The sequence below is a fragment of the Cetorhinus maximus genome, chromosome 15 (assembly GCF_964194155.1).
Source record: "Cetorhinus maximus chromosome 15, sCetMax3.hap1.1, whole genome shotgun sequence".
NCBI classification, from domain to species: domain Eukaryota; kingdom Metazoa; phylum Chordata; class Chondrichthyes; order Lamniformes; family Cetorhinidae; genus Cetorhinus; species Cetorhinus maximus.
This window is the reverse complement of record NC_135893.1, coordinates 71,499,496-71,517,003: the sequence shown is the minus strand read 5'-3', so window position 1 is coordinate 71,517,003 and position 17,508 is coordinate 71,499,496. Positions and strand designations below refer to the sequence as shown.

Below are 17,508 nucleotides of genomic sequence, written 5' to 3'. Positions count from 1 at the left end.
CGCTAAATTTTCTTTTGTACTGGCCGGGCTACAAACTCCTGAACACGGCTTGTCCATTTAAGTCATGGCTCACATTACGCTGAAAATTTATTTGAACTAACCAAGTTGTGAGCGACCTGTTTATTTTGATTAGTGGCACTTTCCGGGTTACTGTGTGGCCACGTATACATGCGTCTTAGAGGGAGCATTGGTCCTAAGAGTGGTTGAATTGCATGCTTTAAAAATTCACTGGTTAAATAGACCAGGTGGTGTGCTTCTGAATCACAGACTAAGTATTCAAATGTTGGTTTGTGCTCGTTTAGCTGGCTTAAATCAAAGCAGCAGCGCTGGGGTGAAGTAGCGAGTCCTTCTCTGGGCTCTTGGAAAACTTGCCACGGTAGCAATTCTGCAGCTGCCTTTGTGGGATCGTTGGTGAAGGCTGTTCCGTTTTTGTGTGGCTCCTGGCTCTCATCTAGTTCATGAGGAACGGCCATTTTGAGCAAAATGCTTTTATAACATTCAGACAATGAGATGAGGGGACTGGGGAAAATTGGAAAGGAAGTTAAATAATTTAAAAGCGTTTGGTTAGTTATGGCTTCCACTTTACATTTCTACACAATGAATCTTAACTGTTGGTGTTACTATAAATAATTTCTTAGCTATAGTGTCCAAAATAAGTTGTTGCCTGTTTTTAAATGCTGTATTTTCCGTTCTAATTGTACTTGACTCCAAAGCTACTAGTCCAGCTGCTTCCTTTGAAGAGTGCTCCAGCTATAATGGGATGGACAGAAATCTTTTGATTTTGTTTTTGTTTAAACCCTCAAAATTACTGTTGCCATTTTAAAATTTCCTTCCAAATTCATTGGAATTTGAGAGCTTGGGACAGGAAGAAGAAAAGGCCTTTTGAAGTGGCCTATCAAAATTCTTGACTTTGCCAAAAATATTCTGTGGCAGTTTGTTTTTGAAAATGTGCTTTATTTTAAAGAGCGAGCTGCCCAATGCATAACTTTAAAACTCATTTTAAGTGACAGAAGAATGGTGAAATAGCTTCTTTCAGTTTTAATAAATTTCTTTGTAATCTTTTTAATTTAATTGTTTCAAAGCTACTTTAAATACTCTGCCATTCCCCCACCCATCTTTTTTTTTCCAAGAGCATTTTAAATTGGCAGATTCCAACTCGCTGGTCTGGCCTATAATCTGGTTTTGTGGCTGGGGAGGAATGTTCTTCAGTAGAGTTCAAAAGAAGCTACTGTGTGCCGATTCTCCCACGTCTCCAGTTAACTCGGTGGACCTGTATTTGTACACTTTTCCACAGCTAGGTTAGAACTATTCCGGGTAGTGGGCCTATTTGCACTTGGTAACCACACAGATCTCTTCTAACATGGTGCTGTGGCTGAGCTGATGAATTCTTTCTCTTCCCAACTATAGCCCAAGATACTGAGTTTTTAAAAGTGTACATGCGTGTTCCATCTTCTGTCTTCTAAAGTCCAAATCTTTTGGGGGCACTTTATCTTAAATTAAATGTACTAATTTGTATGTCCAAAACTTATTAAAAGTATTTTAGTACAACTATTTTGTTTTGGTGGTTACATTGCCTTTTTTTTTTTAACCCTCTCTGTCTTTGGCCCTTTTTTAATTTTTCTAAGGCACGAGGATAAAAATCAATATTCTGGTCAACTATTTCCTCTGTGTTCAATTAACTGACTTGACCTCAAGCCCAATGGATTCTGATTCTTTGGAATAGATATTTGTCTCAAAGGTGCTAAATAACACCTTTGTGTTATTTAGGATATAACCCGAGACAAATTTCTACCCCTTTTTTGTGTTTCCAGGGTTAATTGACACACTCTGGTGCTTTTCATGCTGAAACTTTAGCAAACATGATGTGTGCTCTGCCCAAAGGCAGGTCCTTAGCTCATTATCTGCTGATGCTTCATCCTTAGCCATTATCTGTGCAGTTTTTCAGTGATTGTTCGCTATTGCCTTCCATTCTTGGGGTCCCACGTCTATCTACTTCCACTGGGATAGGAATCAAATCCACACTGGCATTATGCTGAACCACACACTAGCCATCTAGCCAACTGGGCTAACCAGCCCCAACTGTAGCAGTAGTTTTGCTCTACCATGCTAAGGGGTGGTTATGTATCTGGTTTCAGCATGACTACAGCAAAACAGATTTGATTTGGTCTATTTGATGCTCTCTTGTGCTGCTTGAAGTGGAGAAGAAATTCCATTCAGTTCTGTCCCAGCTTTGAATCCTGATGTTATGATTTGTTCCCTGAAAGGTATGGACCTGTCTGCTAATCAGGATGAAGAAAGTGACCAGGAAACTTTCCAATTAGAAATCAACAAAGAAACCAAAAAGTGTGCTTTCCGAACGTGCACTGGCAAATACTGGACTCTGACTGCTAATGGCGGGGTACAATCTACTGCCTCTACAAAGTAAGTGAATACAAATCTACATACAGGAATAAGCCTTGAGCTACAAAGATTATAATTCACCAGCTGTCATTATTAATTCACACTAATGAAATTGTGGTTATTTTATGAAAACCACAAGCATTTATTGTAGTAAACTGGGCCTCTTTATATGGACATCATCCAGCTTTCGCATGAAAAGGCTGTCTCTTGACGACTTCTTTTGCTCAAAGATTAGTACAATCATGACTCCTAAATGTTCAAACCTGGATGGAATAATGTTTTTAATGACTTTTAAATGTAAAAATAAGTTGTGTTCTATGTGATAATATAAGACTTGTCAAGTTAATTGTGATTTTGCTGTGGCCTTTCTATATCCTGACCTGCAGTCAAATACATTCACTGAAGTACTTCCTCCCTTTAAGCCTCCGTAATATTGAAGAAATGAAGCTTAGAATCTCCTGTGAATGACTGTGTAATGAACAGATGTGCTCCAGTGTCATCTGGAAATTAATATAATTGACATTACAGTGATACCATTGAGAATTCGATAACTACCTTTTTTTAAATCCTGGTGGGGAAAACTTCAGAACTTCCATAATGTAGGGATGAACATAAAATTTGTTAAAATTTTGTTGATGATCTTAATCCAGGTTTTTTTAAAATCAGAGCTAAACTGGAATATTTGAAACTGCCAAGATTTTAATTTATGGGATTTGAAGTTGAGGTTAGGATTTTACTCCTCCCTAATGCAGCTGGCATCTGCAGTAAATTATGTATGGTAGATTGAGACATATAAGGTGGCCCCAATTATTTTTCTGTGCCAAAAAGCATGCCTCCTATGCAAGTTGATCCCCCCCCCCGACCTTTCAGCTATGAGAAATGCGATACTCTCAGTAGTGGCCTCAATTTTTCACTCCAGAAATGCATGTTTTACTTGGCTTATACTGTTAAGTTGGCGTATGGGATCAGGCAGGCGATACAGGCTGTGTTGCAAAGTTGCTGCGCGGGAGTTTAAGACACATCCACATAAAGCACGTGTGGCATGGTGAGTGATGAACAGAAATGGATCTTCCAGAAAAATGGGTGAAGTACGAAGTTGCTTTCAAGCTGGAAGTCGTAACATTTGCTAACTCGTCAAATAACTAATGCAGTGAGGGAATCCATTGTTAGTGAGACTAGAAGAATGAGTCTACCCTGAAGAAGTTGTCCAAGCCCAAATGCATCATGAAAATAGGGACCAACCACTGGCCTGATCTTGAGAAGCAAGTATCAGAATGGGTCCTTGAATCTTCAGAATGGATATGTCGTCATGTGTACATACACGCTCAAATCACAGAATCTCACAGTGCAGAAGAGGCCCTTTGGTCCATCGAGTCTGCACCGACACGTGAGAAACACCTGACCTACCTAATCCCATTTACCAGCACTTGGCCCATAGCCTTGAATGTTATGACGTGCCAAGTGCTCATCCAGGTACTTTTTAAATTATGTGAGGCAACCCGCCTCCACCACCCTCCCAGGCAGTGCATTCCAGACCGTCACCACCCTCCTGGGTAAAAAAGCTTTTCCTCACATCCGCGCCCCCCCCCCACCCCCATAAACCTCCTGCCCCTCACCTTGAACTTGTGTCCCTTCGTGACTGACCCTTCAACTAAGGGGAACAGCTGCTCCCTATCCACCCTGTCCATGCCCCTCATAATCTTGTACACATCGATCAGGTAGCCCTTTAGTCTTCTCTACTCCCAACGAAAACAACCCAAGTCTATTCAACCTCTCTTCATAACTTAAATGTTTCATCCCAGGCAACATCCTGGTGAATCTCCTCTGCACCCCCTCCAGTGCAATCACATCCTTCCTATAATGTGGTGACCAGAACAGCACACGGTACTCCAGCTGTGGCCTCACCAAGGTTCTATACAACTCCAACATGACCTCCCTACTTTTGTAATCTGTGCCTCAATTGATAAAGGCAAGTGTCCCATATGCCTTTTTCACCACCCCACTAACATGCCCCTCCGCTTTCAGAGATCTGTGGACACACATGCCAAGGTTCCTTTGTTCCTCAGAACTTCCTAGTGTCATGCTGTTCATTGAATACTTCCTTGTCAAATTACTCCTTCCAAAGTGTATCACCTCACACTCTTCAGGGTTAAATTCTATCTGCCCATTTGACCATCCCGTCTATATCTTCCTGTAGCCCAAGACACTCGACCTCACTCTTAACCACCCAGCCAAACTTTGTGTCATCAACAAACTTACTAATCCTACCCCCCACATAGTCATCTATGTCATTTATATAAATGACAAATAATAGGGGACCCAGCACAGATCCCTGTGATATGCCACTGGACACTGGCTTCCAGTCACTAAAGCATCCTTCTGTCATCACCCTCTGTCTCCTACAACTAAGCTAATTTTGAATCCACCTTATCAAATTACCCTGTATCCCATGTGCATTTGCCTTCTTTATAAGTCTCCCATGTGGGACCTTGTCAAAGGCTTTGCTGAAATCCATATAAACTACATCAACTGCACTACGCTCATCTACACATCTGGTCACCTCCTCAAAAAATTCAATCAAATTTGTTAGATATGACCTCCCTCTGACAAAGCCATGCTGACTATCCCTGATCAAACCTTGCCTGTCCAAGACTCTCTCCTTCAAATAGGTCAATTCAAACCCCAAGACTAGCAAAGATTTCATACGACCATAAGACGTAGGAGCAGAAGTAGGCCATTCGGCACATTTCAGTCTGCTCCACCATTCAATGAAATCATGGCTGACCTGATAATCCTCAACTCCACTTTCCTGCCTTTTCCCCATAACCCTTGATTCCCTCACTTATTAAAAATCTGTCTATCGCAGTCTTCAATATACTGAATGACCCAGCCTCTATAGCGCTCTATGGTAAAGAATTCAGCAGATTCACTACCCTCAGAAGAAATTCCTCCATATCTTAAATGGGTGACTCCTTACTCTGAGATTATGCCATCTGGTCCTAGATGTTCCCACAAGGGGAAAAAACTCTCAGCACCTAGCTTGTCAAGCTCCCTAAGGATCTTACGTTTCAATAAGGTCGCCTCTCATTCTTTTTGACTCCAATGAGTACAGGCCCAACCTACTCAACCTCTCCTCATAAGAAAATCCCTCCATACCCGGATCAACCTAGTGAACCTTCTCTGGACTGCCTCCAATGCCAGTATATCTTTCCTTAGATAAGGGAACCAAATCTGTTCACAGTATTCTAGGTATGGTCTAACTAGTGCCTTGTATAGTTTTAGCAAGACTTCCTTATTTTTATACTCCATTCCCTTTGAAATAAAGGCCAACATTCCATTTGCCTTCCCTATTACCTGCCGAACTTGTATGATGGCTTTTTGGGATTCATGCACAAGGACCCCCAAATCCATCTGTGCTACAGCCTTCTGCAGTCTTTCTCCGCTTAAATAATATCCAGCCCTTCTATTCTTCCTGCCAGATTGCATAACCTCACGTTTTCCCACATTATATTCCATCTACCAAGTTTTTGCCCACTCACTTAAGCTGTCTATATCCCTCTGTAGACTTTGTCATCCTCACCACTTGCCTTCCCACCTATTGTGTCATCTACAAACTTGGTGATAGTACATTCACTTCTCTCATCCAAGTCATTAATATATATTGTAAATAATTGTGGCCCCAGCACTGATCATTGTGGCACTCCCACTAGTTACAGGTTGCCATCCTGAAAATGCCCCCCCCCATATCCCAACTCTGTCTCCTAATTAGTTAGCAAATCTTCTATCCATGTTAATATACTACCCCCAAAACCATGAGCTCTTATCTTATTAAGTAGCCTTGTGTGCGGTGCCTTATTGAATGCCTTTTGGAAATCCAAATATATTACATCTACTGGTTCCCCTTTATCTATCCTGCTTTTTACCTCAAAGAATTCTAATAAATTTGTCAGGCATGATTTCCCTTCATGAAGCCATGCTGACTATGCCTAATTGTATTATGCATTTCTAAATGCTTTGCTGTTACATCCTTTATAATAGACTCTAACATTTTTCCCAGTGAGGAAGGATTCTAGGATGTTAAGCTAACTGGCCTATAGTTATCTGTGTTTTGTCTCCATTTTTGAATAAGGGTGTTACATCGGCAGTTTTCCAATCCTCTGGAACTTTTCCAGAATCTAAGGATTCTTGGAAGATTACCACTATCTCTGTAGCTGCTTCCTTTGATGTTCTAGGATGCAACCCATCAGGGGACTTATCAGACTTTAGCCCCAATAGTTTCCCTAGTACTTTTTCTCTCATGATAGTATTTATTTCTCCCCCCCCTCCAACTCCCTTTTTGCCGCTTGATTATTTAATATTTTTGGAATGCTATTAGTGTCTTCTACTGCGAAGACTGATGCAAAGTATTTATTCAACTCCTCTGCCATATCTTGATTCCCCATTATGATTTCCCCAGCCTCATTCTCTCTCTAAAGGGCCCATGTGGCTTACCACTAATCTTTGCCACATTGTATGTTGTTCTTTCAATTTGATATTATCCTTAAATTCCTTGGTTAACCATGGTTGGTTTATCCCCTTCCTAGAATCCTTCCTCACTGGGATATATCTTTGTTGTGAGTCATGAGCTATTTTCTCAAATGTCTGCCATTGTTCATCAACCATCTTTTCTGCTAAGCTCCTTTCCCAGTCCACTCCAGCCAACTCTGCCCTCATTCCTTTGTAATTACCCTTCTTTAAGTTTGACACAGTTGTTTCCGACCCAAGTTCCTCACACTCGAACTGAATGCTAAATTCTACCATGTTATGGTCACTGTTTCCTAGGGGATCTTTTACCCTAAGATCATTTATTAAACCTGCCTCATTACCCATTACCAGGTCCAAAATAACCTAATCTCTGGTTGGATCCACAACATTTTGTTCTAGGAAATTGTCCCAAATACATTCTATGAATTTTTGCTCATGGCTACCTCTGTCAATTTGATTTTCCCAATCTGTATGAAGATTAAAGTCACCCATGATTAATGTACTGCCTTTTTAACATGCCCTCATTACCTCTTGATTTATTTCCTGTCCTACAGTATAGCTACTGTTGGGGGGCCTATAGACTACTCTCATCAGTGTGTTCTTCCCCTTGTTATTTCTTACCTCCACCCATATAGATTCTACATCTTCCGATCCAAGATCATTTCTTGCTATCATACTTATTCCACCTTTTTACTAACAAAGCTACCCCACCACTCTTTCCTTCCTGCCTGTCCTTTTGAAAAGTCACATGCCCCTGAAAATTTAGTTCCCAGCTTTGATCTGCTTGTAACCACGTCTCCGTAATGGCTATAAGATCATATCCATTACCTCCGTGTCCGGTAATTCATTAACTTTGTTCTGAATACTACATGCATTTAAGTAAAGAGCCATTAATTTTGCCTTTTTACCATTTTTTGACCTTATTTGCTGCTTTTTTTTTGTTTGTACACTCTGTCCCTTCCTGTCACACTCTGGGATCATTACCTAAATAGCTGCCCTGCAATGCTGCCAAATCCTTTTGCTTTGTAAGCTTATGTATCCCCTCTCCATAAGCCCCTCTCTCTCACTCTCTCTCTTCTCCTCCTTCTCCTCCTCCTCCTTCCCCCCACCAAAAATCTATTTAGTTTAACGCCCTTTCTACAGCCCTAGTTATTTGATTTGCCAGGATACTGGCCCCAGCATGGTTCAAGTGAAGCCCGCCCCACTGGAACAGCTCCCTTCTACCCCAGTATTGGTGCCAGTGCCCTATGAACTGAAACCCATTCCTCCCACACCAATCTTTGAGCTACGCATTTAACTCCTTGACTTTATTTGCCCTATGCCAGTTTGCCTGTGGCTCAGGTAATAATCCTGAGATTTTTAAAATTTAGCTCCTAACTCAGATTCTTTCAGGAGAACCTCCTTTCTAGTCCTATCAATGTCATTGGTACCAATTTGGATGATGACAACTGGATCCCTCCCCTCCCACTCCAAGTTAATCTCCGGCCCTGAGATGTCCTTAACCCTGGCACTGGGCGGGCAACACAGCCTTCGGGCCTTATGCCCACGGCTACAGGGAACAGTATCTATCCTCCTAATTATACTTTCCCCTACCGCTACTACATTCCTGTTTCCTCCCAAAACTTGAATGGCTCCCTGTACCACAGTGCCATGGTCAGTTTGCTCATTCTCCCCGCAGTCCCTGGTTTTGTCCACACAGCTTGCACGAACCTTGTAGCTGTTGGACAATTGCCGGGGCTGAGGCTCCTTGAACACTACCCCTGGGTCCCCAAACCTGCTTCACCTGCAGTCAGACCCTCCTGTCCCTGATCACAAACCAAATTTGAATGACCTAATCTGAGGGGTGTGACCGCCTCCTGGAGCAAAGTGTCCAGTTAACTTTCCTTGATTTGGTGCAATGTCTGCAGCTCGGACTCCAGTTCCTCAGGTTGCAAACACTTACTGCAGATGTGTTTACTCTGGATCATCTTGGTATCCAGCAGCTCCCACATGCTGCAGCAGCAACACATCATCTGTCCTGCCAGAGCAACAGTTAGTTTGTGTAGCTGCTTTATAGAATGAAAATATCTAGTGTTGCAGCAGAAGACCAAGATTGCTCAGATGAGTAAAAGACTTTGATGTCAAAATTACCAGTTTCTATCAGATGGTGGCAAAAACACATGTACCCATTAAATCACATTTGGTGCCATGGATGAAACACCCATGAATTTCAATTATGGCCAGCAGACAAACTGAGTAGTCAGTTTCACTAGAATGGTTTCTGAACCTGACAGGACATGAGAAGACCAGATTCACAGTGGTTATAGCCTGCATGGCTAAACACCCACATTGCTGTCTCACGTCCATAGTTCAGCCTTTGGACGCGTGCTTCAAGCCATTTAAGGATAATGTTCGCACTGAACGGAACAGGTGGATGACTGCCAGTCAAAAAACCTCGAGTGGAAATATGCATGCTGCCTTACTTGATGTTTTGTGTGGTTTCATTATAAAATTGTGGATGCTATTGGTGCACCACATGTCATCAGATTGTTCAAAAATACAGAATATCCAATTCAATGGATGATGAGGATGATGATTTGTTGTGAAGGGATGATTTTTGAAAGTGAAAGCACCAAATCTGATCCAGAGTGTAATCCTTGCGATGGCACCAAAGTGATTCAAAGAATTTGATGAATTATTTGCATTGGATGCCAAAGACAATGCATTTGATAGTTTGAAAACATTTTAATTGTGGCTAAAGGTATCTTTGTACAATGAATCATTTAATAAACCACGCCATATTATTTTACTTGAATTACCAGTGTTATTTCCTTCACATTTCAAAATGGTGACCACTAAACAGCCAGTTCACATTTTATACTCAGTGTATAGGTCATCCCTGGTTTTTGGAAGGATTTTTGGAGGCTTCGGAGGGAGACTTATGTAATCTATGGTAATTATTTCTGGCCTCATCTCTCTTATGTTAAGAGAATTGATGTATTGTGCTGAAATAATAATTTTAAGTTTGACTGTTGCATGATTTGAGGATTAATGCAAATTACCTTCAAATTATTCAGTGCATACAGCTGATTAGTTAAAGGATTTCATGTTGTTAGGACACTTGCTACAAAGACAAAGTTGACGATGTGATGTAAGGTTGAATGGTTGTGCTGTCCATTTGATCCTTGCATTCAGTGCCATAGAGCAGGGAATGGTATAGAGATGAGGTATAATCTGTGTCAATGTCAATTACATTGTTGAGGCAAATGGGTGATGGGGTATTTTAACACCTAAATAGAGGACAGCTGGGACACTGGGTGGATGTGAGGATTGTTGACACTGAACAAAGTCAATAAACTCAGTAAGGAAAGGCTCTGCCTTAGTTTTGACTTCACCGACCGGCATTAACAATCTGTGCCATGTTGAGTAGAGGCAGCAACTTTTTGCAAAGCAGGGAAAGAGTTTTACTCGAGCTATTCATGGTGACTGGAAGCAGAGCACTGTCCAGCTTCTCACTTCATTGCAGCAGTATCTGAGCAGGAAGACGAGGAAAGGGATAAATGATGAAAAAATGAACTCATTCAAATTACTACTTTTTAAAAAAAACTGTGAGAGAGTACCTTTTTGGATGACAATTTTGTATAGTTATATACAAAATTGCAGTTGTAGTTGTCCTTTTTGTTCTAAAAGATCATTATAAATTTCAAATTGGTGTGTAATTGTACTAATCCTATACATCTTTAAACTCAATTGAAAATTAGGCAAGAATTAAAATTCCAAAGGCCGGGTCTCCAGCAGTTTGTGGCAATTCTCTCTTTTTATAAAATGGGCTGAATCAGGTAGAAGTATAAACTGAGGCAAGGCACTTCCTGGTTATGGGTTAGATTATTAAAGCATTTGTTACAGATGCTGTGCAGAGACCTAAAAGTCCTCCTTCAAAAATGAAATGAAATCGGCTTTTTTTTAAAGCTACAAGAATATTTTTTTTCCATCTTGTTTCACAGAAATGGCAACAGCTACTTTGAAATTGAATGGCGTGGGCAGAGGATTGTTCTGAAGGCTGTCAATGGAAAATATGTAGCAGCTAAAAAGAATGGGCAGCTTTGTGCTAGCATAGAAACACCAGGTAAGTCCAGGCTTCCAAACTATAGGCAAACTATGTCTGCTGCTTCTAGCTTCTTTATGCTTCATCTTCCAGTACCCAGTGTTGTATTTTGTTGCAAACTGTCCAAAATGAGGCAGTGTTTGGAGTATGTGATGCCATGGGAAAGAGGACATTAGTGTACATCTGTAGTTACCTGCTTTATTATTTTCCCTTCTTCAAGAGAGAGTACTTTATTGGTATCTTTGCTGTCCCACAGCATATATTGTGCATGTTAAGGAGAAAGGGGGGAAAGTTTGCCTTTTAAAATGTATTTACTTTGTACTTTACACATCTTGTGTTTTTGAAGATTTTCTGTTGCTGATTTGTTGACCTGTTTGCTAACTTCTGCTCACTTACTTTTGGCCACACCCTGTATTTCATTGAATTTTGCTTCTCCAGTCCAGCAATGTTATCTTTTGATTCTTAATTTCCTTTTCTACCCTTGCATTTATTCTCCTACTCATTTTGGTTATTTTCACCAATTCATTTCCAAATTTAAATCAAGCAATGCTTGTTTCTTTTCCCCATTCCCCCCCCACCCCCCCAACAACCTTTGCTTGCTAAGGCATATTGAGCTAGGAGGCAGCCCTGGTTTCATTTCTGAAGTTTTCCACATTAATAGAACCTTTATTCCAGTCCATGTTGGAATGGCTTAAAATCACCAATGTTATTGACCTGTCTGTACTGCCTACAGATCCCCACTGTTTGACCTGTATGCAAATCAAAAATATAGTACCGCTTCCTGTTAACTTTAACATGAATAGTTGTCTGAATGCACCATTAAAGGTATATTTGCACTTCCTAGTATTGATAAAAATACTTCTAACACTGCCAACGTTCTTTTTTTCCTCTCCCCTATCTCTGCTGAAAATGTTATAACTGAGAGTAATAAATTTGTCTAAACCATAGTTATTAATGCTTCTGAATCTCTCCAACAGTGTACTTTATTTGCTTCTTGTTGCCTCTTGGCTTTTCGTTCCCCCTTCATTCTCATAACTTTTATTAAGTCTTTAAGCCTCTCCTCCTTCTTCTTGAATATCAAATCTAACCTGTCCCCTGGGGGCCACAAGTAGGTTTGAATCCTTTCTATCGCTCCACAAGTCGTTTCATCATAAGGACATATGATTGTTTTGGTTCAGGTAAATGCTGTCTCTTTGATCTAGCATTCCCTCCTCTTCAAGTTTGCTGTAAAAAGCTCAGCATCCTGCACTACATGTTGACTTTCCAAATGTTTCTCTCCTTAACCTGACTAGTGCATAGCATAAGAAGCATTTCCAGGATTACCACAATCTTGTTTTTCAATTGTGCCTAACTCATTTTAAACTACCGAGGGAGATTAAAATGAGTTGGGCACAATTATTGCCGGAGGTTCCAATATTAAACCCTTGCTTTTAGCTGCTTGCCCTCCCTTTCTTGAAGCATTACATCAAGTTGCATATAAACTTGGCTACAGATTTATTGGAAATGCAACTGAAAATTCATTGGTTCTTTTTTAAAATCTAAATCGACAAAAGCTGGGTGTTCTTTTCCTTTAGCCAGAAGATTTTGACCAGCATGTTCCTTTCGTGTTTTGACCCAAACTTAGGAAATCTCTTTCTAATTTTCCATGAAATGGTGTTCCATCATATTTGTTGCTAAAGTAGGAAGCTGTTTGTTCCAGTACTTTTGCAGATCATGAAACTGTATATAATGTTATGGAATTCTTGGGTTTAATATTGGCAAAGAGTTATTAACAACACTTCAGTGCTGTAAAGGTTGTGTTCTAACTCCCCAGGGAATTTTGTTCTTTATTCTCCACTCCACCCCCTTTATGAATCAAGACATTTAATTATCATTTTTCACCAGGATAGTGGCAGGCAAACTAGATGGACCTTGGATACTTTTCATCTAGCAGTTCCTAATAATCAATGCACTGGTACCAGGGCCATGTGTTGGCCATAAGCCACTTCTCTTTTGGAGTAATGAATCAAAATGATACAATTGCTGCTACAGGTTTTCCCATCTGCCAGACTTAATGCATTAAACAGTTTTTCCGCTTTGAGCCATGTGTTTATCCTGAATATTTGCTTTAGTTAATATACCTTCAGTGCAGATGAACTGAAAGTTTGTTTACTTCACTTTCTGATGGAGACTTCCAGTTCATTTGAAGTGATTCCATATTTCTGCATAACTGAGTCCAGCTAGATTTCTAAGCTGCTTTGGGACTAAAATCACTGACCATTTTTCCTTCCGCGTTTCCTACTCCCAGTTTTCTCTCCTTCCCCGAATGGAAATGCAAAGGGTGGGTGCCCTCTGGTACTACAGAAGCTGACCACCCTTCTGAATTGCTGAAATATTCACTTATTCTTTTTCATTTTCAAGCGGAGACTGAGGAATTTGTAATGAAACTCATCAACAGGCCCATTATAGCCCTTCGTGGAGAGCATGGCTTTATTGGATGCCGGAAAGTGACTGGAACCCTCGACTCAAACAGATCCTCATATGATGTCTTCCAGCTAGAGCTTAATGATGGTGCTTACAGACTCAAAGGTAAGTGATCCTACTCGTGTTCATTCTTTGCAAGTTTCTCTCCTGGAAAGCACTAGTTCCTGCAGAATATGGTCCCATGACTGCTGGTATCTCATCCTGTTGATCTTTTTTTCACGTTTGAGTTTGGATCGTGTATGTAGATGGACTAATTTTCCATGAAGGACATCACAGTTGAATCCACTCCTATCTTTCATTGCCAGCCGTACATGTGCAAGTTACAACAGGAGTGACTGAGCAGAGTAACAATACTGCTTTTATTCCCTACCACCCCCTCCACCCCCATCCCACACCACTCCAGTTCCTATAGCACAGAGACCACAGGTGGCAGATCAAACCTGTGCTATATCAGGCTGTGTTTTAGATGGTGAGAGAGAGCACCTATTTGAACCTGTTTACTGCTCGGTCACCTGAGCCACCTTTGAACTTCAGCCAGTTCAATGACATTCCCAGAGTCTAAAAGGAAATCACCTGCCTTCATGCTGTTCACCTGGGTTACTTAAATTTTAAAAAAATATTTGATGTAATCTGACATAATCTTTGCACCCGGGGATGGATACCGGTCCAAGACTAACTTGAATGATATATATGTTTAGTATATTAAATTTAGCTTTGATACAATGTTGCTTTTGAGTCTGGACAGATTCTCATAATGTCTTTGTATTCCTTTGCAGATTCTACTGGGAAGTACTGGATGGTTGGAAGTGACTCCTCTGTCACCAGCAGCAGTGATCAGCCTGTGGATTTCTTGTTTGAATTCTGTGATTACAACAAAGTTGCAATTAAAATTGATGGGAAGTATTTGAAGGGGGATCATGCAGGTGTGCTGAAGGCATCTGCTGATAGCATTGACTCCTCGACCCTCTGGGAGTATTAAATGCACTTTATATATAAATGTGGCTTTCCAGCGTCATTTTTTTTTTGCAGTAGTCCTACCATGGGTTGCAATGCCTGCCTGCCTTTCACAACATATCGCAACAATTTTTTAAGCAGATTTTCTATACTCATCTTGACAACAGTTACTATTGAAGAAGATGATCTCTCTAGGTCTATGCAGGCTGTATAATTCAGTTCTACAAAATGACATTCCCTTTAGTATTCCCTTTTTTGTGTGTTAGGGTTTTCTTGGATATTTTTAACTTTGGCATTGCCAAAGTTATAGTTACGACTTGCATCATGTGCCTCTGGCCGTGGATTGCAACTGCTGTACTAACCCTTGCTCTGATATTGCTAGCCATGTTCGCAAGTGCTTTGGTCTTGCCAGGCTGCAAGTTTGATGACCACTTGCTGCCTCCCCTTGTTAAGGAAGGGGGGGCGCAACGGATGAGGGGGAGCTCTTTGTGCTGATTCAATACTGGATCTCAATGGCCACTGTGAAAGCCAGTTCTTTTCAGCAGAAGGCAGTTTAATTCTGTGGACTTGACCACAAACTGCATGCTCATCCTCTCAATAAATTGAGCAATTTTTCTGCCTGTAGCATTTAAAACTAACTGCATTCTTACACTGAACAACTAAGCCAGTTACCAGGACTCCTTAGTTTCCATTGTAAATGAAGATGTTGCTGTCAGACTTGTATCCACAGGTTCTAGGAATCTTTGGTTAAAAAGAACAAAACTAGTACAAGAGAATGGTATTAGGTATCATTAGAACTTCTTAATGGGCAACGTTTTAACAATGTCATCTCCCAAAATAAAGTAGTATGGATATGGAATGACATAAGCTGGTCTTGTGTGTACGTTTCTATTGTTTATCCATTCTGTAGTTCAGTGAGTTGCTTTCATTATGCAAAGTTGTCCTCTGGAAAGAGCATTACATGTGTTGGTGATCATGACTTCCTATCTAACTGGAGATGCCAAGCCATAAGTCAGATTTTTATTTGTGCATTACAAGTTGGAAGAGATGGCATCAAATAAGTCCCATATATTCCTCAAGAGCTAATGCTCCACAATCACAAAACAATGTTTCATAACTGCTCAGATTAGGCAAAATCCTGAAACACTGGACACCATCAACTTGCCTATTGCTGGAACTGGAGATGGGATGCGGTCTCATTAGCTCTTCTCCAATGACCCAATGGCTACTGGAATATTTAGTATATTTTTTTTCCAATGGGTTATTTCTGGAATTATAAAGCCTTAACTCTCCTAGAACTGGAAAATCAAGAGCCCTGCCTCATCTACCTAAATTCCAATGTGCCAATATAGCAGACTAAACTGGATACCCCAATGTGAATTGCTAACAATGCAATCAAATGGATCCTCTCAGTCATTGGCAAAATGCCCTTCCCTGGCCAAAACTACTTTCTTGGTTAACTGATTTGAGGTGGATCCAAGGCCTGACAAGTTTCATTTTGAACTATCCATTGTAGTAATCAGGTTCTGGATAGAATATATTTTGTTTTTTTTTAAAAAATTAACTTTTAAGGCAGCTTGTTTTTTCAAAAAGAAAGTTTCACACATTTGTTGGTTCGGAGTGAAAGATGGACAGGCATTTAGACCATAAACTACTACTTTTAGTGGTCCATGGTAGGATCTCTTAATGCAGTTCTGCAATCACTGAGCAATGTACTTTATGGAAAATGCATGTGGTCTTGTAACTTGTTGTGGAGGGAAAGAATTGCCAAAACCCACATCTTGTGGAACCTCTTGAGTATTGTCCTAGGAGCAGCAGATCCAATTGGGATGAGGAAACTACTGAGGTTAACTCAAGTGCTATATCCTTCCAGTTTATGGTATAATTATGTAAAGTTTACTAAATTAAAAAAGCATGGTCCACAAAGTAAAGAGATTATCTTTTAAGTGTTGGTTACACCATACTGTGCAGAAAATTCAGTAATTGCTTGATCCAAAATTCTGCTTCTGTGTCAAGACACCTTCGAATGTTCTTTTATAAAGGTCAGGAAAACTCAACCCTCGTTTATCAGGACATTAAAAATGGTGCCAGCTTAAAGGTTTCACCCCTCAAATGTTGAATGATTCCACCCAAATGTATCTTGTAGAAGTAACACTGTATTCCATTTTATTTTGGACTTGATCTCTTTTTTTTTGTACATGTCATTTGTGTAACTTGAGGAATGTCATGTCAAATAAAACAAACGATGCATATGCCAAAAAATCCACACTCTTGCAGTGTTCATCAATAGTGAGTGATTTCTGAATTGTGCCAGTTGAATCCTTTCGACAAAGAATGACCCAATTTACGACACAGAAACTGGCCATTCGGCCCAATTGGTCTATACCAATGTTTATACTGAACATGAGCACAGGACTTATTTTTGGGGATAGGGAGAGAAACTAAAGTCTTGAGCATCTTTTATCCAATACACTTGACTTTTCTTTCCTTGCCTATATTGGGCACGAGCTTTGAGTAATTCCTGCCACTGTAGTTCATTTTGATGATGCAAGTTGTTGCTCTCTTGTTTATCCATTTTTCTTTCCTGATGTTGCTGACACCTGATTATTCCAAGGGCTGCCCTTCAGTGCCTCATCTTATTTGAGCCGAAACTATAGATATCAGCATAAGAGCAAAATACTGGAAATCTGAAATAAAAACAGAAAATTCTGAAGAGTTGTATTGGAACCGAAGTCAACTCTGTTTCTGTCTCCACAGATGCTGCCAGACCTACTGAGTTTTCCCAGCACTTGTTTTTATTACAGAAACCAGTAACCTTTTTGATCATGGGGTGCATCACAGCACTATCCTGTTTTGTTCCCCCCTGATACCGCACATTTACCAATAGTGTTCATCACCCCAATACTGATGAAAATTGGGGATCTTGGTGGGTAGTCCCATAGATTGAATATTGGGTGAGGGCAGAATTGGAATTGGCTGTAATGCACCTCATGGTCAAACAGCCTGTTGACAGTCATTCTTTAGCAGAAACAGAAATACCTGGAAAAACTCAGCAGGTCTGGCAGCATCGGCGGAGAAGAGTA

The 17,508-nt window shown here is 40.5% G+C and overlaps 1 protein-coding gene across 1 annotated transcript in view; it reads left to right on the top strand.

Annotated features, from left to right (window-relative positions):
* fscn1a (fascin actin-bundling protein 1a) overlaps positions 1–15,974 on the top strand; it is a 31,804-nt gene extending 15,830 nt beyond the window's left edge. The window contains exons 2-5 of the mRNA XM_078558617.1: positions 2,265–2,421; positions 10,908–11,029; positions 13,409–13,576; positions 14,248–15,974. Coding sequence (XP_078414743.1) covers positions 2,265–2,421; positions 10,908–11,029; positions 13,409–13,576; positions 14,248–14,450 — 650 coding nt within the window. The 3' untranslated portion in view covers positions 14,451–15,974. The remainder of the gene's footprint in view (positions 1–2,264; positions 2,422–10,907; positions 11,030–13,408; positions 13,577–14,247) is intronic.
* Positions 15,975–17,508: the final 1,534 nt, after the last annotated feature.